The sequence below is a fragment of the Nerophis lumbriciformis genome, linkage group LG29 (genome assembly GCF_033978685.3).
Source record: "Nerophis lumbriciformis linkage group LG29, RoL_Nlum_v2.1, whole genome shotgun sequence".
NCBI classification, from domain to species: Eukaryota; Metazoa; Chordata; class Actinopteri; order Syngnathiformes; family Syngnathidae; genus Nerophis; species Nerophis lumbriciformis.
Window position 1 is genome coordinate 34,619,654 of NC_084576.2, and position 27,652 is coordinate 34,647,305.

General features: G+C 37.6%; 2 protein-coding genes across 3 annotated transcripts in view; one reads left to right on the forward strand and one right to left on the reverse strand.

The window, feature by feature from the left end:
• The window catches only part of amd1 (adenosylmethionine decarboxylase 1), a 64,420-nt gene extending 50,626 nt beyond the window's left edge, over window positions 1–13,794 (reverse strand). Inside the window, exon 1 of the mRNA XM_061924432.1 lies at window positions 13,466–13,794. Coding sequence (XP_061780416.1) covers window positions 13,466–13,578 — 113 coding nt within the window. The 5' untranslated portion in view covers window positions 13,579–13,794. The remainder of the gene's footprint in view (window positions 1–13,465) is intronic.
• Window positions 13,795–18,083: 4,289 nt separating this feature from the next.
• Window positions 18,084–27,652, forward strand: part of cdk19 (cyclin dependent kinase 19) — a 140,222-nt gene continuing 130,653 nt past the window's right edge. Inside the window, exons 1-2 of one of the 2 annotated variants that reach the window (XM_061924430.2) lie at window positions 18,084–18,182; window positions 18,261–18,406. In XM_061924430.2, coding sequence (XP_061780414.1) covers window positions 18,180–18,182; window positions 18,261–18,406 — 149 coding nt within the window. In that variant the 5' untranslated portion in view covers window positions 18,084–18,179. Of the gene's footprint in view, window positions 18,407–27,652 lie in introns of both variants that reach the window. The other variant, XM_061924429.2, reaches the window with a different exon arrangement.

Sequence of the window (27,652 nt, forward strand, 5' to 3'; positions counted from 1 at the left end):
GTCTAGTCCAGTGGTTCTCAAACTTTTTTTGTCATCCCCCACTTTGGACAAGGGGGAGTTTTCAAGCCCCACCTGCCCCCATCGCCCCAACAGAGCGCTAATGCCAAGCTTTAACATTTTCAAATTTATTGAACATCAAGTAACATATAGTAGTATACATTCAAACTCAATAACATAAAATAACACCATATAATAACTGTGCAGCTGTGGTACAACTTGCATCAAGTTCAATAATAAATAAAATAACTTGCATCAAGTTCAATAATAAATCAAATAAAAGTGTTATAACTTGCATCAAGTTCAATAATAAATCAAAAAAAGTGTTATAACTTGCATCAAGTTCAATAATAAATCAAAAAAAGTGTTATAACTTGCATCAAGTTCAATAAATAAAAAAAAAAGTTATAACTTGCATCAAGTTCAATAATAAATAAAAAAAAGTGTTCTAACTTGCATCACGTTCAATAATAAATCAAATAACTTGCATCAAGTTCAATAATAAATCAAAAAAGTGTTATAACTTGCATCACGTTCAATAATAAATCAAAAAAAGTGTTATAACTTGCATCAAGTTCAATAATAAATAAAAGTGTTATAACTTGCATCAAGTTCAATAATAAATCAAAAAAAGTGTTATAACTTGCATCACGTTCAATAATAAATCAAAAAAAGTGTTATAACTTGCATCAAGTTCAATAATAAATCAAATAAAAGTGTTATAACTTGCATCAAGTTCAATAATAAATCAAAAAAAGTGTTATAACTTGCATCAAGTTCAATAATAAAAAAAAAAGTGTTCTAACTTGCATCAAGTTCAATAATAAATCAAAAAAGTGTTCTAACTTGCATCACGTTCAATAATAAATCAAAAAAGTGTTATAACTTGCATCAAGTTCAATAATAAATCAAATAAAAGTGTTATAACTTGCATCAAGTTCAATAATAAATCAAATAACTTGCATCAAGTTCAATAATAAATCAAAAAAGTGTTATAAATTGCATCAAGTTCAATAATAAATGAAACAAAAGTGTTATAACTTCCATCAAGTTCAATAATAAATCAAAAAAAGTGTTAACTTGCATCAAGTTCAATAATAAATCAAATAACTTGCATCAAGTTCAATAATAAATACAATAAAAGTGCCACTTTGCAAAAAAAAAAAAAAAAAAGGAGGAGCTATGCATTTGGCAAGACAGGGCAAGTGACAGCACTTTTCCCCGGGAGAGCCACCTTGCTTCACTGTGAAACAGCACTGCTGTATGATCAGCTCCCATTTCCTCACACAGTGCAGAGAACAGTCGCACTTTCAGTGGTCGTGTTTTGATCAAATTTACCGCGCTCTCAACATGTTAAAACCTCATTGAGTTCGGGGCTGAGCTGCCTTGATGCGAGTGCTTCCCGGTGAATGACAGTGTGTGCCCGTCACATTTTTGTTTCTCTGCAGGTGCTGGCTCTGGCTCGACGACCTTTGAGGTGCGAGTCACAAATGTATATATTTGTGTAATTGTGGTCCACACATTAGCCTGCTACCCATCCGCTCGAAAGTTTGTTCCGCTTAGCCCCGCCCCCATTAGTTACTGTTGCTATGTCTGTCAAACTTTCGCTCGTACCGAGAAATATAAAGCCTACAGTAAAAATAAGTACCGGTAATTTCCATTTATTTATATAGCGGATTTCACAGACAGAATCACAAAGTGATTTACAGTGTGTATAGAAAATGAAAGCATAGTAAAAAAAATAATCTAAGAATATAATAATAAATAAAAAAAATTTAAAGTGAAATTTCCTCCCGCCCCACCTGTCATGTCTCTATTCCCCACCAGTGGGGCGCGCCCCACACTTTGAGAAACGCTGGTCTAGTCCCATTAGTTTCCCACTCTGTCTTCTTTGTTTTCTTTCTTATTTTCACAGGGGGGGGGGAATCCCCACATCTGCGGTCCATTCCAAGGTTTCTCGTTTTTCCCCATTGTCTTGAATTTTTTTCTTGCCCTGATGTGGGATCAGAGCCGTGGATGTCTTTGTGGCTTGTGCAGCCCTTTGAGACATTTGTGATTAAGGGTAAACTTTGCTCCAGTCTGGCTCCCCCAAACACTAAATACAGTGTGTCCATTTAATAAAGTCAAAGACTAATAAGGCAACAAGGGATATTGATCTATGCACGACAAGTTGGCCTTCCACAGGATAGGTATCGATCCAACATCGATTTAAAAGGCAACAAATCGATACTAGAAAAAGAAAATATTGGATTTAAAACTGGCAGACTTTATATGAAGTTTAGCACTTTTAATGAAAAGGACGTAAACGTTATTTAAGTGTCTGCCCATCTGTGGTGTCATCAGAACAAAGATGGCAAATATTCAGTGGTCAAGAAGGGTCTTACTAAATGCAAATGCCACAAGGACAATATCCGTAATAACACAAAACTTTCAGCTACAGCACAATTGCAAAAGCCACAAAAAATAAAACAATAATATAAAGCCACAACTTAACTTTAAGCCACAAAGTATACAAGGAATAAAATGGAAGCTTGAGATGGAAGATTAAAAGAGTGCAATAAACACTTAATAATAATAATTAATTAATAATAATACTGAAAAAGTAAAAAGTTATCTGATTGAAAGACTGGTCACATTTCTCTTATATTTCCTACTCTGCTAATTACACTTTATGCCATCTGTCTGCTGTCATGTCTTCTTTATTACAATAAAAATAGTAGGTCAAACATGTCATCTGAAGATTTGGTTTCTCTTAAAAGGGAACTGCACTTTTGCCTATTGTTCACAATCATTATGAGACAAGAACACACGTCTTTTTTGTGGGGACGTGGGCGGGTTAAAGATTAGAAAAAAACGCTTGAAGAATGTGGCTAATGTGAGTCACTGTTGTAGCCTTCAAAGCCTCGAAAACAACTTCAAAACCCTCCATCAACGTTTGTATACACACTGCAAGTATATATATATATAATGTAGTAACAGACACCTTCATAACAATATGTAATATGTACAATATACACACTGCAAGTATATATATATATAATGTAGTAACAGACACCTTCATAACAATATGTAATATGTACAATATACACACTGCAAGTATATATATATATATATAATGTAGTAACAGACACCTTCATATCAATATGTAATATGTACAATATACACACTGTAAGTATATATATATATATAATGTAGTAACAGACACCTTCATAACAATATGTAATATGTACAATATACACACTGCAAGTATATATATATATATATATATATATATATATATATATATATATATATATATATAATGTAGTAACAGACACCTTCATAACAATATGTAATATGTACAATATACACACTGCAAGTATATATATATATAATGTAGTAACAGACACCTTCATAACAATATGTAATATGTACAATATACACACTGCAAGTATATATATATATATATATATATATATATATATATATATATATATATATATATATATATAATGTAGTAACAGACACCTTCATAACAATATGTAATATGTACAATATACACACTGCAAGTATATATATATATATAATGTAGTAACAGACACCTTCATAACAATATGTAATATGTACAATATACACACTGCAAGTATATATATATAATGTAGTAACAGACACCTTCATAACAATATGTAATATGTACAATATACACACTGCAAGTATATATATATAATGTAGTAACAGACACCTTCATAACAATATGTAATATGTACAATATACACACTGCAAGTATATATATATATATATATATATATATATATATATATATATATATATATATATAATGTAGTAACAGACACCTTCATAACAATATGTAATATGTACAATATACACACTGCAAGTATATATATATATATATAATGTAGTAACAGACACCTTCATAACAATATGTAATATGTACAATATACACACTGCAAGTATATATATATAATGTAGTAACAGACACCTTCATAACAATATGTAATAGGTACAATATACACACTGCAAGTGTATATATAATGTAGTAACAGACACCTTCATAACAATATGTAATATGTACAATATACACACTACAAGTATAAATATAATGTAGTAACAGACACCTTCATATGAATATGTACAATATACACACTGCAAGTACATATATAATGTAGTAACAGACACCTTCATAACAATATGTAATATGTACAATATTTACTGTATTTTGGTCATTTTAAGCATTGCCGGTGTAAATGTGGAACTTGAAGCCAAGGTATTTGAACATAAATGGATTGCTTACCCAAAATAAACTGGAAAAACATCCCCGGCCAGCTGGACCAAACGAACAACTGTCCAACGAGTGAGTCTCTCTAATATTGATCATGATACACACAGCACATCATGTGTGTTATTATAACTTTATACACTGTATGATAGTGTAAGCAAGCAGTGTACAAACAAAATATGAAATAATACTTTACAGACACTGTAATATGATTGTTCATGTTTTTCACTCAGTACAGATTAGTTAGTGTTCTATCACAGTGTTGTGTATTACAAACACAAACTCCTTTTGTGCTGATGTAGTAGCTCGCTTATCTCTTGCCGTAGCTAGCTTTTACAGCTAATACTGTAGCACACCCGTGTGTTGGTACGCTAGAAAAATAGTTCCTCAGTGTTCACTCTTACAATAACAATGTAGCTACAGTTTGTTATTATACAGCTTACACAACGTAAATGAAGTATTGACGGTTTTTGGTGGCATTTTTAAAAGTGATTTAGAGGTAGAATTGATTTCTCCATTAGCTGCATTGCTAGCCACCTAGAACAAGCTGATTTTTATATTTTAGAAAGCGGGGGAAAAAAATTAAAAATCTTGTCTTCTTGTGTCTTATAATGATCGTGAACGATAGGCAAACTTTTTAAAAAGTGCAGTTACCCTGTAATGTCTCAGGTAGATCTATTAATTCAGCCCAAAAAGATGGTTGCCTTTTTTGATATTAATATTGTATTATTTTTATGCTGAAGAACAACAGCAAAAGTAGCAGGTAAATGCTGTCAAAATGTTGGTTTTGTACTTTTATTGAAAATGGGAGCAGAAAAGGTTTCCTCTTGTTAATTCAACTTAAAGTTTTGGTAGCACTTTAAATAAGATGTAAATATCCTTCCATCCATCCATCCATCCATCTTCTTCCGCTTATCCGAGGTCGGGTCGCGGGGGCAGCAGCCAAAAAAGGGAAGCCCAGACTTCCCTCTCCCCAGCCACCTCGTCCAGCTCCTCCTGTGGGACCCCGAGGCGTTCCCAGGCCAGCCGGGAGACATAGTCTTCCCAACGTGTCCTGGGTCTTCCCCGCGGCCTCCTACCGGTCGGACGTGCCCTAAACACCTCCCTAGGGAGGCGTTCGGGTGGCATCCTGACCAGATGCCCGAACCACCTCATCTGGCTCCTCTCCATGTGGAGGAGCAGCGGCTTTACTTTGAGCTCCCCCCGGATGACAGAGCTTCTCACCCTATCTCTAAGGGAGAGCCCCGCCACTCGGCGGAGGAAACTAATTTTGGCCGCTTGTACCCGTGATCTTGTCCTTTCGGTCATAACCCAAAGCTCATGACCATAGGTGAGGATGGGAACGTAGATCGACCGGTAAATCGAGAGCTTTGCCTTCCGGCTCAGCTCCTTCTTCACCACAACGGATCGATACAGCGTCCGCATTACTGAAGACGCCGCACCGATCCGCCTGTCGATCTCACGATCCACTCTTCCCCCACTCGTGAACAAGACTCCGAGGTACTTGAACTCCTCCACTTGGGGCAAGATCTCCTCCCCAACCCGGAGATGGCACTCCACCCTTTTCCGGGAGAGAACCATGGACTCGGACTTGGAGGTGCTGATTCCCATCCCAGTCGCTTCACACTCGGCTGCGAACCGATCCAGTGAGAGCTGAAGATCTTGGCCGGAGGAAGCCATCAGGACCACATCATCTGCAAATAGCGGTGACCTAATCCTGCAGCCACCAAACCAGATCCCCTCAATGCCCTGACTGCGCCTAGAAATTCTGTCCATAAAGGTTTTGAACAGAATCGGTGACAAAGGGCAGCCTTGGCGGAGTCCAACCCTCACTGGAAACGTGTCCGACTTACTACCGGCAATGCGGACCAAGCTCTGACACTGATCATACAGGGAGCGAACTGCCACAATAAGACAGTCCGTTACCCCATACTCTGAGCACTCCCCACAGGACTTCCCGGGGTACACGGTCGAATGCCTTCTCCAAGTCCACAAAGCACATGTAGACTGGTTGGGCAAACTCCCATGCACCCTCAAGGACCCTGCCCAGAGTATAGAGCTGGTCCACAGTTCCACGACCAGGACGAAAACCACACTGTTCCTCCTGAATCCGAGGTTCGACTATCCGGCGTAGCCTCCTCTCCAGTACACCTGAATAGACCTTACCGGGAAGGCTGAGGAGTGTGATCCCACGATAGTTTTTGAGCGTCCTTAAAGGGAAATTGCACTTTTTTGGGGAATTTTTCCCATCATTCACAATCATTATGAACGATGTAACGAAGAGATAAATATATATTTTTTTAAGCATTCGAACTCATAAAAAAACGTTGACTAAAAGTCCGCTTATAGCAGAGCCAACGGGAGGTCCTTTATTCCGCCCATAAAACCCAAGAAATAACCATCCAAAAACCGACAATACTCCCTTTACATTTGGTGACTTGAGTATTACTGATAGTGTTATTATAAGCACTTACGCAGACAAACTATTTATAGCAGCACCGGGATCACAAGCTTGTGTGTCAATGTTGACATGTTCAGCTCGTTCTCTTGCTCGTCAAACTTTATTGTAGATGATAAATCATGCCTCACATCTGGATAGCATAAGGGACCAGGAAGCTTCCTCCAGTTTTTTAAGGGCTTTATATATTGTTTTTAAGTGGCTTCCATAGGCTTCATTGACTTTTGATCGTGTTTATTTACTATTTATAAGGCATTCAATAAAAAAATACATCCGTCATGTCTTTTATAATGATTGTGAACGACAGGCAAAATTCCTAAAAAGGTTTAAAATGTTTTTGTGAGGCTGCAGCAGCAATCATGACTGCTGGTTCCGCCTCGCCTCAGACAAAAAAAACATTTGTGCAACATTTAATCAGAGGTGGGTAGTAACGCACTACATTTACTCCGTTACATCTACTTGAGTAACTTTTGGGATAAATTGTACTTCTAAGAGTAGTTTTAATGCAACATACTTTTACTTTTACTTGAGTATATTTATAGAGAAGAAACGCTACTTTTACTCCGCTACTTTTATCTACATTCAGCTCGCTACTCGCTACTAATTTTTATCGATCTGTTAATGCACGCTTTGTTTGTTTTGGTTTGTCAGACAGACCTTCATAGTGCCTGCGTTTCAACAAATACAGTCACTGGTGACGTTCACTCCGTTCCACCAATCAGATGCAGTCACTGGTGACGTTGGACCAATCAAACAGAGCCAGGCGGTCACATGACCTGACTTAAACAAGTTGAAAAACTTATTCGGGTGTTACCTTTTAGTGGTCAATTGTACGGAATATGTACTGTACTGTGCAATCTACTAATAAAAGTTCCAATCAATCAATCAAAAGTGTGAAGGAAAAAATACCCTTTTTTTATTTCAACCGTACATCCCGTCAAAAGCCTAAAGACTGACTGCACAGTTCCTGTCTTCACAATAAAAGTGCCGCTCCATCGCGCCTGCGCTTTCAAAATAAGAGTCTCCGAAAGCCAGCGCAAACAAGCTACGGAGTTTGCCGCCAATGTATTTCTTGTAAAGTGTATAAAAACGAATATGGAAGCTGGACAAATAAGATACCAAAAACCAACCACTTTCATGTGGTATTAGACAGAAAGGAGGAACTTTTTTTCTCATCCATTTGAAAACGAGGACATTATCAGCACTACTGTCTGATTACAATCAACGCAAGTCATCAGAATCAGGTAATACACCAACTTATATTCTAGTCTTCATGAAAGAAAGGAATCTATATGTGTTAAACATGCATGTATATTCAATAAAACACCTTTAACATGTAAACAAAAACGGCAAAATAAATAAATATAAATTATATACTGTATATATCAATGTATATATATATATATATATATATATATATATATATATATATATATGTGTGTGTGTGTGTGTGTGTGTATATATATATACATTATGTATATGTGTATATATATGTACATATATATGTGTGTGTGTGTATATATATATACATTATGTATATGTGTATATATATATGTATATGTGTATATATATATATGTATATGTGTATATATATATATATATATATATATATATATATATATATATATATATATATATATATATATATATATGATATGTGTGTGTATGTTACTCATCAGTTACTCAGTACTTGAGTAGTTTTTTCACAACATACTTTTTACTTTTACTCAAGTAAATATTTGGGTGACTACTCCTTACTTTTACTTGAGTAATAAATCTCTAAAGTAACAGTACGGTACTCTTACTTGAGTACAATTTCTGGCTACTCTACCCACCTCTGCATTTAATCCAGAAAAAAACTCCACTACTATGGTCAGATGAGTATCATGCTAATGCACAATTATTCCCTCTAAAATCCCATTTGAAAATTCCAGGAAATATGGAAGTTTGAGCTATTTTTCTGTTCATAATCAAGTTTTTGTTTGCTTTCATTAAGTGATTTTATTTGGGTTGATTAACTTCCATGTACTTCTCATGTCAAGCATTTAGGACAGATAATGACGCTTTCAATATGTAGGTAACACATTTATTTGTCCTAATGGATAATCCGGGACAAAATAAGCCATAGATTTTATTTTAACTTCAAAAATCTGTAGCTCTTTTAATATTTGGTCTACCAAAATGGTTCAAGTACTATTGGAAAACTGTTTCATAAATCTTTGCAATGCCATTGCTTTTTTCGAGATATTTTGCATTAGATTTTTTGTCACGTACCTAAACATTGTGTTTTTTTCTGGAAGCAACTTTCCTTCAATCATGCCTCTCATCTGGATAGCAGAAGGGCCCAGGAAGTTTCCCAGTTTTTTTTAAGTGTAAGTGGCTTCCAAAGGCTCCGTTGACTTTTGATCGCATTTATTTACCATTTAGAATGCATTAAATAACAAAAATACATCCGTCATGTCTTTTATAATGATTGTGAACGATAGCCAAAATTCCTAAAATGTTTTTGTTGGGCTGCAGCGCCATCATGGCTGCCGGTTCCGCCTCGCCTCAGACAAAAAAAACATTTGTGCAACATTTAATCCAGAAAAAATCTCCACTACTATGGTCAGATAAGTATCATCCTAATGCACAATTATTCCCTCTAAAATCCCATTTGAACATTCCAGGAAATATGGAAGTTTGAGCTATTTTTCTGTTCATAATCAAGTTTTTGTTTGCTTTCATTAAGTGATTTTATTTGGGTTGATTAACTTCCATGTACTTCTCATGTCAAGCATTTAGGACAGATAATGACGCTTTCAATATGTAGGTAACATTTATTTGTCTTAATGGATAATCCGGGACAAAATAAGTGATAGATTTTATTTTAACTTCAAAAATCTGTAGCTCTTTTAATATTTGGTCTACCAAAATGGTTCAAGTACCATTGGAAAACTGTTTCATAAATCTTTGCAATGCCATTGCTTTTTTCAAGATATCTTGCATTAGATTTTTTGTCACATACCTAAACATTGTGTTTTTTTCTGGAAGCAACTTTCCTTCAATCATGCCTCTCATCTGGATAGCAGAAGGGCCCAGGAAGTTTCCCAGTTTTTTTAAAGGCTTTATATATTGTTTGTAAGTGGCTTCCGTAGGCTCCGTTGACTTTTGATCGCATTTATTTACCATTTAGAATGCATTAAATAACAAAAATACATACGTCATGTCTTTTATAATGATTGTGAACGATAGGCAAAATTCCTAAAATGTTTTTGTGAGGCTGCAGCGCCATCATGGCTGCCGGTTCCGCCTCGCCACACACAAAAAAAACATTTGTGCAACATTTAATTCAGAAAAAAACTCCACTACTATGGTCATATAAGTATCATGCTAATGCACAATTATTCCCTCTAATTTGAAAATTCCAGGAAATATGGAAGTTTGAGCTATTTTTCTGTTTATAATCAAGTTTTGTTTTCATTAAGTAAATTTTCTTTGGGTTGATTAACTTCCATGTACTTCTCATGTCAAGCATTTAGGACAAATAATGGAGCTTTCAATATGTAGGTCACACATTTATTTGTCTTAATGGATAACCCAGAACAAAATAAGCCATAGATCTTATTTTAACTTCAAAAATCCGTAGCTCTTTCTATATTTGGTCTAACACAATGGTTCAAGTTTGCCCACGCCTGTATTAAGGCTTAATAGAAACAAAAATAATGATTTTCAGCATAATCTTCAATTACAGACACAGGACTTTGAATTGATGGTCCTAATTCAATTTGTTACAAAGTGGGTTCTCCTCCATAGACAAAGTGTGCTTGTCATTAATAAGTAATAATGCAAACTTGATTTAATGATTTCTAAGTTATGGTCTGATGTTAATAGTATTCATTCCCAGAATAATTTTGATGTATTTGTTTTAATACAACTTTTTTTTTTAAATGCTTTGCTTTGTCTTATAAACAGTTCACCTACAGTGCCATTATTTTGTGTGATGATTTAAGTGCAATTTCCAGTAGTGGAAAGGATAAATCCAAACATGCAAAGTAAAACTACGTTACACCAAGTTATTAAATGTTTTTCTGCTCGAGCCATGTTTTGTTACAATATCTTATTAACAGTTCTTGTTCAGTTGAACAAAGGTAGATGGTCAACAATTCTTGAATAATGGTAGTTAAACGCTAGCAAAATTCCTCACTGCAAAAAAAAACGCTAACAGTGCTGACTGGTGATGAAATTAAAAAATGAAAAGTACCATTGGAAAGCTTTTTCATTAAGTCTTTGCAATGCCATTGCTTTTTTCGAGATATTTTGCATTTGAATTTTTTCGTCACATCCCTAAATAATGTTTTTATTTCCTGGAAGCAACTTTCCTGCAAGCTTTTGATTGGCTTAAAAGGTTACGAATGACATCATGGCCTGCAGCTTTGCATGAGTCAGACAGCCTTTGCATGCTTTTCTAGAGCAGCTAGGTGGTCAGATGCAATAGAACAGAATAGAATAGAATAGAAAGTACTTTATTGATCCCTAGGGGAAATTCAGCACCACAGTTCGCTCACAATAGACAATAAACACTTAGGTATTTTTTTACGTGTGAATAATATAGTCTATTATACAGCATTGTTCACATGTGAATAACAAATACAGTATATTATACAGCATTATTCACATGGGAATAATATAAATATTGTCTATTATACAGCATTATTCACATGTGAATAATATAAATATAGTCTATTATACAGCATTATTCACATGTGAATAACAAATACAGTATATTATACAGCATTATTCACATGTGAATAACAAATAGTCTATTATACAGCATGTACTGTAAATGTATAATGTATTTATATTATTCACATGTGAATAATGCTGTATAATAGACTGTTATCCACATGTGAATAATGCTGTATAACAGACCATATTTATATTATTCACATGTGAATAATGCTGTATAATTGACAATATTTATATTATTCACATGTGAATAATGCTGTATAATATACTGTATTTGTTATTCACATGTGAACAATGCTGTATAATAGACTAATTATGTTATTCACATGTGAATAATGCTGTATGATAGACTGTATTTATATTATTCACACGTGAATAACAAATACAGTATATTATACAGCATTATTCACATGTGAATAACATAAATACAGTCTATTATACAGCATGTACTGTAAATGTATAATGTATTTATATTATTCACATGTGAATAATGCTGTATGATACCCTGTATTTATGTTATTCACATGTGAATAATGCTGTATAATAGACTGTATTATGTTATTCACATGTGAATAATTCTGTATAATAGACTATTTGTTATTCACATGTGAATAATGCTGTATAATAGACTGTATTATGTTATTCACATGTGAATAATTCTGTATAATAGACTTTGTTATTCACATGTGAATAATGCTGTATAATAGACTATTATGTTATTCACATGTGAATAATTCTGTATAATAGACTATTTATGTTATTCACATGTGAATAATTCTGTATAATAGACTATTTTTGTTATTCACATGTGAATAATGCTGTATAATAGACTATGTTATTCACATGTGAATAATGCTGTATAATAGACTGTATTGTTATTCACTTGTGAATAATTCTGTATAATAGACTATTTGTTATTCACATGTGAATAATGCTGTATAATAGACTATTTATGTTATTCACATGTGAATAATGCTGTATGATAGACTGTATTTATATTATTCACATGTGAATAATGCATGTACAGTCAAAAGGAACATGTGCATTATACAGTCTGATGGCTGTCGGTAGAATAGAAGGGGTTAATGGTAAAAAGAAAAGCGATGAATGCGTGAATCCCCTGCAGCCAATCAAGAGGACCGTGGAGGGTGGGCGGGCTGCAAGGGACTGCATGGCTCGGCAACGTGACCGGAAGACACTCAGGCCAGTGGTCCGCTGGGAAAGTTGGTCCCCTTCCGTTTAACTTCTGACGACCTTCCTTCTGGCTGAAACTTTTTTTTTTTTTTTTTTTTAAGTCTGCCTTGGATGCAAAGTTTAACCTTTCGCCCAGTTTTCAAATCAGGTCATAGTGAAAAAAACAAAAACACTATTTGAGTGATTAACTTTTAAGAACACGTGACGACCACATGCTTGACATTTTTAACGTGGCCCAGTTTTAGTTGGATAATGACGCGAGGAAAACAACCTATTTCCTACCTACCTTTAAAAAAATAAAACTCGTTCATTATTAATCCCGGTGACGTAATTATGTTTTTAAATAAATGTTGATCATGGCGGCGAAATGAGCCTTCAAGCCAAATGATTCACACACGTGTTTAAAATGAATCATTTGACAGCCATATTGTTCCGCTACAACGTTTACAGCCCTGGCAAAAAAACTAGCGGTTAAAAACGGAATAAGAAGTGTTTTAATTAGAACTCAACCGGGGGTGGTAAATGTTTGACTACGTACATAAATAAAAAAAAGCAGTGTCATTACTAAATCATTTCAACGTGCACTCAACAAATGAATGGTGGCCATTTTTGACTGGCGATGGAAGCCACTTGACTGCGCGGGCTCAGGCTCTCCCCTTTCGGGCTTAGGGAGGACGCAAAGCGCCTGGAACATGATCCACTTGTGCTATTAAACACGCCGACGCAGCAGGAATGAAGAATGAATGAATGATCCATCGTGATCTCTCAAAAGGACGACGAAGGCGACATGAAGTTGCAACAATGCCACCCACCTCGGGATGGTCCGCAGGTCCCCGGTTCCCTTGGCCTCGTCCTGCCGGGAGAACCACACTTCCAGCAGCTTCTCGGTCCCCTCGAAGAAGTGTGCACCGTTATCCTCCATCATGAGACAGCAAGACACCCCAACCAAAATAACAAAAACTGACAACTAAACGTCGGTTATAACGCTTCGTCTTGATTATTCCGTATTTCAAATGAGTTAATGGTGTACGAGTCCGTTAAGCAAAAGGCAGATGTTGACTTTTTCACTTATGTTGCCGTCTTCCCTTTTTGCAGAGAATACCGTTAGCAAGTGCTAGCTAATGTCGCCAGCCATACTGTGTACAGCGATGAGCGGCGCCGTGTGCGGGGGGTTTATATAGGCACGGTGACGTCATCGCCTGTCGGGCCAATGGGATTGCAGGACTGATGTTGCTGCGCTGTGACTGGTCGAAAGAGCTGTCAGTTTGTGGGTGTTTGACAAAGACGCTGTTCTCCTTGACGACTGCACGTCACGTGATGGCATGCTGTTATTCGGAAGTTCCGTCGTAAAACTTGCAGTCAATATATCCTTTAGCGTCCATCGTAGTTGTCTTTACATCAATTTAATATACATTCAAATGTATATTTCAATACATATGTTTATATATATAATATCATTATAATATACGTATATTATAGAACCATATATATACACACATATAGTTAATATATATATATATATATATTATTATCTCTATAATATGTAGCAGCAATCAAGTTGTTTTAGTATTATTACATTCAATATAGTTAACTAAAAACTAAACCATACACGAATATATATAGCCTATAAATATGTGTACATTTATATATACATAAATTCTATATACATATATATTTATAGATATGTGTACATGTATGTACATACATACGTATGTATATATCAGGATATATATATCCCAAATGCACGTATATAGGTGTGTACTTGTATATATACATATATGTGTATATATATATATATATATATATATATATATATATATATATATATATATATATATATATATATATATATATATATATATATATATATATATATGTCTTAATAAGGTTATCCAAAAAATAGTGCTCGATACCGTAGTAGAGCGCAATATATGTATGTGTGGGAAAAAATATCACAAGACTATTTCATCTCTAAAGGCCTGTTTCATGAGGGGGGGTACCCTCAATCATCAGGAGATTTCCTGATGATTGAGGGGGGGTTCCCTCAATCATCAGGAGATTGAGATCATCTCCTGATGATTGAGGGAACCCCCCCTCATGAAACAGGCCTGTAGAGATGAAATAGTCTTGTGATATATATATATATATATATATATATATATATACATATATATATATATATATATATATATATATATGGGTGGTGGTTAGGGCCTTGCATGGCAGCTCCCGCCATCAGTGTGTGTGTGTGTGTGTGTGTGTGTGTGTGTGTGTGCGTGTGTGTGTGTGTGAATGGGTGAATGTGGAAATAGTATCAAAGGGTTTGAGTACCTTGAAGGTAGAAAAGCGCTACACAAGTATAACGCAATTACCATTTACATATATATGTAAATATTCGTGACCCCGAAAGGGACAAGTGGTAGGAAATGGATGGGATGTATATATATTTTTATTTTATTTTTTTATTTTATTTTTTTTATTTTTTTTGTCATTAAAAAAAATACAAGCATGTGTGCTTACGGAATGTATCCCTGCAGACTGTATTGATCTATATTGATTAGAGATGTCTGATAATATCGATATTATCGGCCGATAAATGCTTTAAAATGTAATGTCGGAAATTATCGGTATCGTTTTTTTTTTACTATCGGTATCGTTTAAAAAAAAAATTTTAATCAACATAAAAAACACAAAATACACTTACAACTAGTGCACCAACCCAAAAAACCTCCCTCCCCCATTTACACAAAGGGGTTGTTTCTTTCTGTTATTAATATTGTGGTTCCTACATTATATATCAATATATATCAATACAGTCTGCAAGGGATACAGTCCGTAAGCACACATGATTGTGCGTGCCTTTAAAACTTAATTTTACTCATTTTCATTCATTACTAGTTTCTATGTAACTGTTTTTATATTGTTTTACTTTCTTTTTTATTCAAGAAAATGTTTTTAATTTATTTATCTTATTTTATTTTTTATTTTTTTTAAAGGACCTTATTTTCACCATACCTGGTTGTCCAAATTAGGCATAATAATGTGTTAATTCCACCACTGTATGTATCGGTATCGGTTGATATCGGTATCGATAATTAAGAGTTGGACAATATCGGAATATCGGATATCGGCAAAAAGCCATTACCGCACATCCCTAATATTGATATATAATGTAGGAACTGTTCTTTTGGCTCATGGGACTCCTGAGGCAGCAGACAGGTACCGACAGGCCAGGCGGTGTACGGCTTCAGCGGTCGCGGAGGCAAAAACTCGGACATGGGAGGAGTTCGGGGAGGCCATGGAAAAAGACTTCCGGACGGCTTCGAAGCAATTCTGGACCACCATCCGCCGCCTCAGGAAGGGGAAGCAGTGCAGTGTCAACACCGTGTATGGTGGGGATGGTGCTCTGCTGACCTCGACTGCGGATGTTGTGGATCGGTGGAGGGAATACTTCGAAGACCTCCTCAATCCTACCAGCATGTCTTCCTATGAGGAAGCAGGGCCTGGGGAATCTGTGGTGGGCTCTCCTATTTCTGGGGCTGAGGTTGCCGAGGTAGTTAAAAGGCTCCTCGGTTGCAAGGCCCCGGGGGTGGATGAGATCCGCCCGGAGTTCCTTAAGGCTCTGGATGTTGTGGGGCTGTCTTGGTTGACAAGACTCTGCAACATCACGTGGACATCGGGGGCGGTACCTCTGGATTGGCAGACCGGGGTGGTGGTTCCTCTCTTTAAGAAGGGGAACCGGAGGGTGTGTTCTAACTATCGTGGGATCACACTCAGCCTTCCTGGTAAGGTCTATTCAGGTGTACTGGAGAGGAGGCTACGCCGGATAGTCGAACCTCGGATTCAGGAGGAACAGTGTGGTTTTCGTCCTGGTCGTGGAACTGTGGACCAGCTCTATACTCTCGGCAGGGTCCTTGAGGGTGCATGGGAGTTTGCCCAACCAGTCTACATGTGCTTTGTGGACTTGGAGAAGGCATTCGACCGTGTACCCCGGGAAGTCCTGTGGGGAGTGCTCAGAGAGTATGGGGTAACGGACTGTCTTATTGTGGCAGTTCGCTCCCTGTATGATCAGTGTCAGAGCTTGGTCCGCATTGCCGGCAGTAAGTCGGACACGTTTCCAGTGAGGGTTGGACTCTGCCAAGGCTGCCCTTTGTCACCCATTCTGTTCATAACCTTTATGGACAGAATTCTAGGCGCAGTCAAGGCGTTGAGGGGATCTGGTTTGGTGGCTGCAGGATTAGGTCTCTGCTATTTGCAGATGATGTGGTCCTGATGGCTTCCTCCGGCCAAGATCTTCAGCTCTCGCTGGATCGGTTCGCAGCCGAGTGTGAAGCGACTGGGATGGGAATCAGCACCTCCAAGTCCGAGTCCATGGTTCTCTCCCGGAAAAGGGTGGAGTGCCATCTCCGGGTTGGGGAGGAGATCTTGCCCCAAGTGGAGGAGTTCAAGTACCTCGGAGTCTTGTTCACGAGTGGGGGAAGAGTGGATCGTGAGATCGACAGGCGGATCGGTGCGGCGTCTTCAGTAATGCGGACGCTGTATCGATCCGTTGTGGTGAAGAAGGAGCTGAGCCGGAAGGCAAAGCTCTCGATTTACCGGTCGATCTGCGTTCCCATCCTCACCTATGGTCATGAGCTTTGGGTCATGACCGAAAGGACAAGATCACGGGTACAAGCGGCCGAAATGAGTTTCCTCCGCCGAGTGGCGGGGCTCTCCCTTAGAGATAGGGTGAGAAGCTCTGTCATTCGGGGGGAGCTCAAAGTAAAGCTGCTGCTCCTCCACATCGAGAGGAACCAGATGAGGTGGTTCGGGCATCTGGTCAGGATGCCACCCGAACGCCTCCCTAGGAAGGTGTTTCGGGCACGTCTGACCGGTAGGAGGCCACGGGGAAGACCCAGGACACGCTGGGAAGACTATCTCTCCCGGCTGGCCTGGGAACGCCTCGGGATCCCCCGGGAGGAGCTGGACGAAGTGGCTGGGGAGAGGGAAGTCTGGGCTTCCCTGCTTAGGCTGCTGCCCCCGCGACCCGACCTCGGATAAGCGGAAGAAGATGGATGGATGGATGGAATGTAATGAAATATTAATAACAGAAAGAAACAACCCTTATGGGTGAGGAAGGTTTTTTGGGTTGGTGCACTAATTGTAAGTGTATCTTGTGTTTTTTATGTTGATTTAATAAAAAATAAAAAAATAAAAATAAAAATATTTTTATTTTATTTTATTTATTTATTTATTTATTTTTTTGTGCCGCTCGGTACCAATCGATCCACGGTGGTTGTGGACCGCTGGTTTAAAGCACGTCATGCAGACCAAGAATGGAAAGCGTCCAGCAGCAGTCCGCAAAGGGCAAGCAGCCTGCAGCAAAAAACGCGGGTTGTAGTTTTAATTCGCCCTCGCTGACGTGGTGACGAACGGCTGCTTCTTCCGGCTCAAACTACATTACCCAGAATGCCCGGCGCACCAATTACAAACGTCAACAAGCCAGTGAACATTTAAGCGGAGCGGACCAAAATCCCAAACAAGGAAATGGTGGGGGAATAAACCGCGCAGATGATTTAATTAATGCATGTAATAATTAATATTTGATTTTTTTCATCTTAAATGAAGACGCATTCATGGGTTAGAATGGATTACGACTTCAAAACAAAGCTGGCCGCCGAGAGGGAGAGAGTGGAAGATCTGTTCGAATATGAAGGTTGCAAAGTGGGTCGAGGCACCTACGGACACGTTTATAAAGCCAAGCGCAAAGACGGGTAAGAAGAAGAAGAATGTTGTTTACTCAACGCCTTTTCTCCACCAACGTGGGATTGTTGAACGGCGCCTTTACATTTGAATCTCCTCCCTACGGACTGTCTGTTGATGTTTTCATGTCACTCCTCCTCCTCCTTTCTACCGCTTGTCCCCTCGTCTTTACTGCGACCACGCACAATCACCTCTTATTACGTCTTTTAGGAGCAGTCCGAGCAAACTTTTCTTCCCCTTTTTAGTGGCGGTTGGGATTGTTTCACTTTCTCATGGTCACGTTACAGACACGTGACCATGCCATGCTGTGAGAGATGATGATGATGATGATGATGATGATGACCAGGCCCGGCCCTAACCAATCTGGCGCCCTAGGCAAGATTTTAGGTGGTGCCCCCCCACATCGGCAGTGAAGTGTATATACTCACAAGAAACCGAATAGCTTTGTCTTTGACTTTTTTTTTTTACTTAAAGAAAGCAAATTAACAATCAGAATAGTTAACAAGATAAACAAAAATATGAATAAATAAATGAATGCAAAAAATGAATATATGAAATACAATATTTTTTACATACATATTGCTTAATTAACATTAATGATGTGCACTTTAACAATCAATCAATCAATGTTTATTTATATAGCCCTAAATCACAAGTGTCTCAAAGGGCTGCACAAGCCACAACGACATCCTCGGTACAAAGCCCACATACGGGCAAGGAAAAACTCACCCCAGTGGGACGTCGATGTGAATGACTATGAGAAACCTTGGAGAGGACCGCATATGTGGGTAACCCCCCCCCCTCTAGGGGAGACCGAAAGCAATGGATGTCGAGTGGGTCTGACATAATATTGTGAGAGTCCAGTCCATAGTGGATCCAACATAATAGTAAGAGTCCAGTCCATAGTGGGGCCAGCAGGACACCATCCCGAGCGGAGACGGGTCAGCAGCGTAGAGATGTTCCCAGCCGATGCACAGGCGAGCGGTCCACCCCGGGTCCCGACTCTGGACAGCCAGCACTTCATCCATGGCCACCGGACCTGTGCCCCCCCCCCCCTCAAGGAAAAGGGGAGCAGAGGAGAAAAGAAAAGAAACGGCAGATCAACTGGTCTAACAGGGGGGCTATTTAAAGGCTAGAGTATACAAATGAGTTTTAAGATGGGACTTAAATGCTTCTACTGAGGTAGCATCTCTAATTGTTACCGGGAGGGCATTCCATAGTACTGGAGCCCCAATAGAAAACGCTCTATAGCCCGCAGACTTTTTTTGGGCTCTGGGAATCACTAATAAGCCGGAGTTCTTTGAACGCAGATTTCTTGCCGGGACATATGGTACAATGCAATCGACAAGATAGGACGGAGCTAGACCGTGTAGTATTTTATACGTAAGTAGTAAAACCTTAAAGTCACTTCTTAAGTGCACAGGAAGCCAGTGCAGGTGAGCCAGTATAGGTATATATATATGTATATATGTATATAAAGGTATATACAGTATAGGCGTAATATGATCAAACTTTCTTGTTCTTGTCAAAAGTCTAGCAGCCGCATTTTGTACCAACTGTAATCTTTTAATGCTAGACATAGGGAGACCCAAAAATAATACGTTACAGTAGTCGAGACGAGACGTAACGAACGCATGAATAATGATCTCAGCGTCGCTAGTGGATAAAATAGAACGAATTTTAGCAATATTACGGAGATGAAAGAAGGCCGTTTTAGTAACACTTTTAATGTGTGATTCAAACGAGAGAGTTGGGTCGAAGATAATACCCAGATTCTTTACTGATTCGCCTAGGCTTACAACTATACCTAATATATAAAGGGGTGGAAAAGTGACTATTACCTGCAGGGCAAACATTAGCTAACCAGAAGGCAATAACAATGTAAACAAAAAACACCTGCTTAAAAGATCTAATACAAATGTCCCTGAGGAATGTAAGGTGGGAGTACTGTAATTACCTAACGTTACATTATTATTTTCCATAACAATTTAGCCCCCTCCACAATATTAACCCGACGTTAAAACAGAACTAGCTATTTATTGATTAGCAATTGCCGAATCATGTAACATTAGCTTAATGCTAAAAAAGCCAGGTTACTATCACATTCTGTAACAGACAAATAATTTCATGTAGGCTAACGTTACCTACCTGCTACCTCTGTCTTTTTCTCGTTTCTCCTCCTCTTCTTTTCTCTTATTTCTTCCCTGGGCACCTGACAGTTTTGGCCGTTTTGACATCTTGTGTTGATTTTTTGATGTGGTGACGTCCAAAAAGAGTCATGATAAGGGAAGGGAGGGGGCGCACCGTGCGGGGGGGCGGGGGGGGGGGGGGGGGGGCGTAATATTGTAACAAATAATACTTCTAATATATAGGCTTTACTTTGCATTTTAATTAACGTGGGATTATTTTTTGTATTTAGAAATAATAGTACCAACTTTTTTTTCTTTTCTCTAACATTTGTGGCACTGGCGTGGCGCCCCCTGATGGACGGCGCCCTTAGCATTTGCCTATACGGCCTATGCCACGGGCCGGCCCTGATGATGACCCTCTAATGACAGCAGACTTGGAGCCACCCACACACGGACTAGAACCACACCAAGACAAGCGTAGTATTGTGTGATTACCAGTGTTGGGTTAGTTACTGAAAACCAGTAACTAGTTACAGTTACTAGTTACTTTATTTCAAAAGTAACTCAGTTACTAACTCAGTTACTTAAACCAAAAAGTAATGCGTTACTGTGAAAAGTAACTATTTAGTTACTTATATATTTTTTTAAATTTTTTTAAGGCCCCATTTAATGCCCTTTTAGCCTTCATTTTAGTACTGTTATTGCACTGGAGAATAATACAATCTGTTGATCAACTTGACATGCATTTGCATCACTCAACTCTGCTAAGCAATGTGCTCTACATACAACACACAAAGACAAAGTATTGTTTTAAAGGGCCAATTTGTTTCAGACCAGACCAAATTGACAAAACTATTTTAAATAGCTGCAACATAACATACATAAGTAACAAACAGCATAATAACAACATAGCTGTAAAACAAGAAAGGCACACACTACATACATAAAGCCTAACCAGGCGTTTTTTTATCTCAAGGAATTCTGAAATAAAATCATGTCTGAAGCCCAGAACACTCTACACATTTCCCCACTTAGTTTAGAGAAAAGGAAATATTAGCCTGGCCCACTAGTATCCCTCTTTAGGTTTGTGAACTTTATAGTCTAAACATTTAGAGTGATGTGATCAGGCCCGGCCCTAACCAATCTGGCGCCCTAGGCAAGATTTTAGGTGGCGCCCCCCCACATCGGCAGTGAAGTGTATATACTCACAAGAACCCGAATAGCTTTGTCTTTGACCTTTTTTTTTTTTTTACTTACAACTATACCTAATATATAAAGGGGTGGAAAAGTGACTATTACCTGCAGGGCAAACATTAGCTAACCAGAAGGCAATAACAATGTAAACAAAAAACACCTGCTTAAAAGATCTAATACAAATGTCCCTGAGGAATGTAAGGTGGGAGTACTGTAATTACCTAACGTTACATTATTATTTTCCATAACAATTTAGCCCCCTCCACAATATTAACCCGACGTTAAAACAGAACTAGCTATTTATTGATTAGCAATTGCCGAATCATGTAACATTAGCTTAATGCTAAAAAGCCAGGTTACTATCACATTCTGTAACAGACAAATAATTTCATGTAGGCTAACGTTACCTACCTGCTACCTCTGTCTTTTCTCGTTTCTCCTCCTCTTCTTTTCTCTTATTTCTTCCCTGGGCACCTGACAGTTTTGGCCGTTTTGACATCTTGTGTTGATTTTTTGATGTGGTGACGTCCAAAAAGAGTCATGATAAGGGAAGGGAGGGGGCGCACCGTGCGGGGGGGCGGGGGGGGGCGTAATATTGTAACAAATAATACTTCTAATATATAGGCTTTACTTTGCATTTTAATTAACGTGGGATTATTTTTTGTATTTAGAAATAATAGTAACAACTTTTTATTATTATTTTTTTTTTCTCCAACATTTGTGGCACTGGCGTGGCGCCCCCTGATGGACGGCGCCCTTAGCATTTGCCTATACGGCCTATGCCACGGGCCGGCCCTGCCTAGAACCACACCAAGACAAGCATAGTATTGTGTGATTACCTTCACTAAAATCTGTATTTTCTGTTGTTTTCATGGTTAATATAATCTAACACTTGGTGGGACAAACTGAAGTTGACCAGTCCTGGTCAAAAGTGTACATACACTTGTAAAGAATAATACCTGGGATTTATATAGCGCTTTTCTAAGTACCCAAAGTCGCTTTACATGTAGAACCCATCATTCATTCACACCTGGTGGTGGTAAGCTACTTTCATAGCCACAGCTGCCCTGGGGTAGACTGACGGAAGCGTGGCTGCAATTTGCGCCAACAGCCCCTCCGACCACCACCTATCATTCATCATTCCATTCACCGGTGTGAGTGGCACCGGGGGCAAAGGGTGAAGTGTCCCGCCCAAGGACACAACGGCAGCGATTTTTGAATGGTAAGAGGCGGGGAGCGAACCTGCAACCCTCAGGTTTCTGGCACGGTTGCTCTACCCACTACGCCATGCCGCCCAAAGAACATCATGTCTTGACTTTACAATCATTTCTACAACTCTTATTTCTTTTGAGAGTGATTGGAGCACATACTTGTTGGTCACAAAACAACATTCATGAAGTTTGCTTCTTTTATGAATTTATTATGAAAATGTGATCGAAAGTAGACATATAGAAATGTACATAACTTTCCTCCAGAAGGTCTTATCTTTGTCCATGTGATGTCTGATGACACAAAAATGGAGCTGTTTGGCCACAATACCCAGCAATATTTTTCGGAGGAGAAAAGGTGAGGCCTTTAATCCCAGGAACACCATTCCTACAGCCAAGCATGGTGGTGGTAGTATTATGCTCTGGGCCTGTTTTGCTGTCAATGGAACTGCTGCTTTAAATGGGACAATGAAAAAGGAGGATTAGCTCCAAATTCAAGTCTTTTAACATTTTCTAAAAAAAAAAATCCCGCTTTTCCCAAAATTCACACATTTTCATGAAATTCCCATTGAAATCAATGGGACATTTTTCAAAGTTCCACAACTTTTCATCCGATTCAAACCGTTCCAACTGCAAAATATTCAACATTTTCAAAATTGTGTGCTCTCCTTCAACAATTTAAAAAAAAATCCCAGATTTCCAAGAATTCCCAGTTTTCAGGGACATTTTTCCCCATTCAAAATGAATGGGACATTTTTCCAAGTTGCACAATTTCCACATTTTTCAACCCATTCCAACCATTCCACCTTCAACACATTCCACTCATCCTGGACATTCAAACTATCATTTTTACAAGATTAAAAAAATTCCAGGATTTTCCAGAATTCCATTTTTTGCAAAGCCCTATTTCCACCCTTTTTTCTGGCGACTACTTTTCAACCGTCAAATAATTCCTCTTAATCAGGACAAAAAAAAACAAAGTTGTTTGTTGAACTGGAAAAATTCCCACAATGGAACTGCTGCTTTAAATGGGACAATGAAAAAGGAGGATTACCTCCAAATTCAAGTCTTTTAACATTTTCTAAAAAAAATTCCCGCTTTTTCCAAAATTCACACATTTTCATGAAATTCCCATTGAAATCAATGGGACATTTTTCAAAGTTCCACAATTTTTCATCCGATTCAAACCGTTCCAACTCCAAAAATATTCAACATTTTCAAAATTGTGTGCTCTCCTTCAACAATTTAAAAAAATTCCCGGATTTCCAAGAATTCCCAGTTTTCAGGGACATTTTTCCCCATTCAAAATGAATGGGACATTTTTCCAAGTTGCACAATTTCCACATTTTTCAACCCATTCCAACCATTCCACCTTCAACACATTCCACTCATCCTGGACATTCAAACTATCATTTTTACAAGTTCAAAACATTTCCAGGATTTTCCAGAATTCCATTCTTTGCAAAGCCCTATTTCCACCCTTTTTTCTGGCGACTACTTTTCAACCGTCAAATAATTCCTCTTAATCAGGACAAAAAAACAAAGTTGTTTGTTGAACTGGAAAAATTCCCACAATGGAACTGCTGCTTTAAATGGGACAATGAAAAAGGAGGATTACCTCCAAATTCAAGTCTTTTAACATTTTCTAAAAAAATTCCCCGCTTTTCCCAAAATTCACACATTTTCATGAAATTCCCATTGAAATCAATGGGACATTTTTCAAAGTTCCACAATTTTTTATCCGATTCAAACCGTTCCAACTCCAAAATATTCAATATTTTCAAAATTGTGTGCTCCCCTTCAACAATTTAAAAAAAATTCCCGGATTTCCAAGAATTCCCAGTTTTCAGGGACATTTTTCCCCATTCAAAATGAATGGGACATTTTTCCAAGTTGCACAATTTCCACATTTTTCAACCCATTCCAACCATTCCACCTTCAACACATTCCACTCATCCTGGACATCCAAACTATCATTTTTACAAGTTCAAAAGAATTCCAGGATTTTCCAGAATTCCATTTTTTGCAAAGCCCTATTTCCACCCTTTTTTCTGGCGACTACTTTTCAACCGTCAAATAATTCCTCTTAATCAGGACAAAAAAAACAAAGTTGTTTGTTGAACTGGAAAAATTCCCACAATGGAACTGCTGCTTTAAATGGGACAATGAAAAAGGAGGATTAGCTCCAAATTCAAGTCTTTTAACATTTTCTAAAAAAAATTCCCGCTTTTCCCAAAATTCACACATTTTCATAAAATTCCCATTGAAATTAATGGGACATTTTTCAAAGTTCCACAATTTTTCATCCGATTCAAACCGTTCCAACTCCAAAATATTCAACATTTTCAAAATTGTGTGCTCTCCTTCAACAATTTTTAAAAAATCCCGGATTTCCAAGAATTCCCAGTTTTCAGGGACATTTTTCCCCATTTAAAATGAATGGGACATTTTTCCAAGTTGCACAATTTCCACATTTTTCAACCCATTCCAACCATTCCACCTTCAACACATTCCACTCATCCTGGACATTCAAACTATCATTTTTACAAGTTCAAAAAAATTCCAGGATTTTCCAGGATTCCATTTTTTGCAAAGCCCTATTTCCACCCTTTTTTCTGGCGACTACTTTTCAACCCACTTCAACTGTCAAATAATTCCTCTTAATCAGGACAAAACAAAGTTGTTTGTTGAACTGGAAAATTTCCCACAATGGAACTGCTGCTTTAAATGGGACAATGAAAAAGGAGGATTAGCTCCAAATTCAAGTCTTTTAACATTTTCTAAAAAAAATTCCTGCTTTTCCCAAAATTCACACATTTTCATGAAATTCCCATTGAAATCAATGGGACATTTTTCAAAGTTCCACAATTTTTCATCCGATTCAAACCGTTCCAACTCCAAAATATTCAACATTTTCAAAATTGTGTGCTCTCCTTCAACAATTTAAAAAAAATTCCCGAAATTCCAAGAATTCCCAGTTTTCAGGGACATTTTTCCCCATTCAAAATGAATGGGACATTTTTCCAAGTTGCACAATTTCCACATTTTTCAACCCATTCCAACCATTCCACCTTCAACACATTCCACTCATCCTGGAAATTCAAACTATCATTTTTACGAGTTCAAAAAAATTCCAGGATTTTCCAGAATTCCATATTTTGCAAAGCCCTATTTCCACCCTTTTTTCTGGCGACTACTTTTCAACCGTCAAACAATTCCTCTTAATCAGGACAAAAAAACAAAGTTGTTTGTTGAACTGGAAAATTTCCCACAATGGAACTGCTGCTTTAAATGGGACAATGAAAAAGGAGGATTACCTCCAAATTCAAGTCTTTTAACATTTTCTAAAAAAAATTCCCGCTTTTCCCAAAATTCACACATTTTCATGAAATTCCCATTGAAATCAATGGGACATTTTTCAAAATTCCACAATTTTTCATCCGATTCAAACCGTTCCAACTCCAAAAATATTCAACATTTTCAAAATTGTGTGCTCCCCTTCAACAATTTCAAAAAAATTCCCGGATTTCCAAGAATTCCCAGTTTTCAGGGACATTTTTCCCCATTCAAAATGAATGGGACATTTTTCCAAGTTGCACAATTTCCACATTTTTCAACCCATTCCAACCATTCCACCTTCAACACATTCCACTCATCCTGGACATTCAAACTATCATTTTTACAAGTTCAAAAAAATTCCAGGATTTTCCAGGATTCCATTTTTTGCAAAGCCCTATTTCCACCCTTTTTTCTGGCGACTACTTTTCAACCGTCAAATAATTCCTCTTAATCAGGACAAAAAAAAAAAAGTTGTTTGTTGAACTGGAAAAATTCCCACAATGGAACTGCTGCTTTAAATGGGACAATGAAAAAGGAAGATTACCTCCAAATTCAAGTCTTTTAACATTTTCTAAAAAAAATTCCCGCTTTTTCCTTAAATTCACACATTTTCATGAAATTCCCATTGAAATCAATGGGACATTTTTCAAAGTTCCACAATTTTTCATCCGATTCAAACCGTTCCAACTCCAAAATATTCAACATTTTCAAAATTGTGTGCTCTCCTTCAACAATTTAAAAAAAATTCCCAGATTTCCAAGAATTCCCAGTTTTCAGGGACATTTTTCCCCATTCAAAATGAATGGGACATTTTTCCAAGTTGCACAATTTCCACATTTTTCAACCCATTCCAACCATTCCACCTTCAACACATTCCACCCATCCTGGACATTCAAACTATAATTTTTACAAGTTCAAAAAAATTCCAGGATTTTCCAGAATTCCATTTTTTGCAAAGCCCTATTTCCAACCTTTTTTCTGGCAACTACTTTTCAACCGTCAAATAATTCCTCTTAATCAGGACAAAAAAAACAAAGTTGTTTGTTGAACTGGAAAAATTCCCACAATGGAACTGCTGCTTTAAATGGGACAATGAAAAAGGAGGATTACCTCCAAATTCAAATATTTTAACATTTTCTAAAAAAAATTCCCGCTTTTCCCAAAATTCACACATTTTCATGAAATTCTCATTGAAATCAATGGGACATTTTTCAAAGTTCCACAATTTTTCATCCGATTCAAACCGTTCCAACTCCAAAATATTCAACATTTTCAAAATTGTGTGCTCTCCTTCAACAATTTAAAAAAAATTCCCAGATTTCCAAGAATTCCCAGTTTTCAGGGACATTTTTCCCCGTTCAAAATGAATGGGACATTTTTCCAAGTT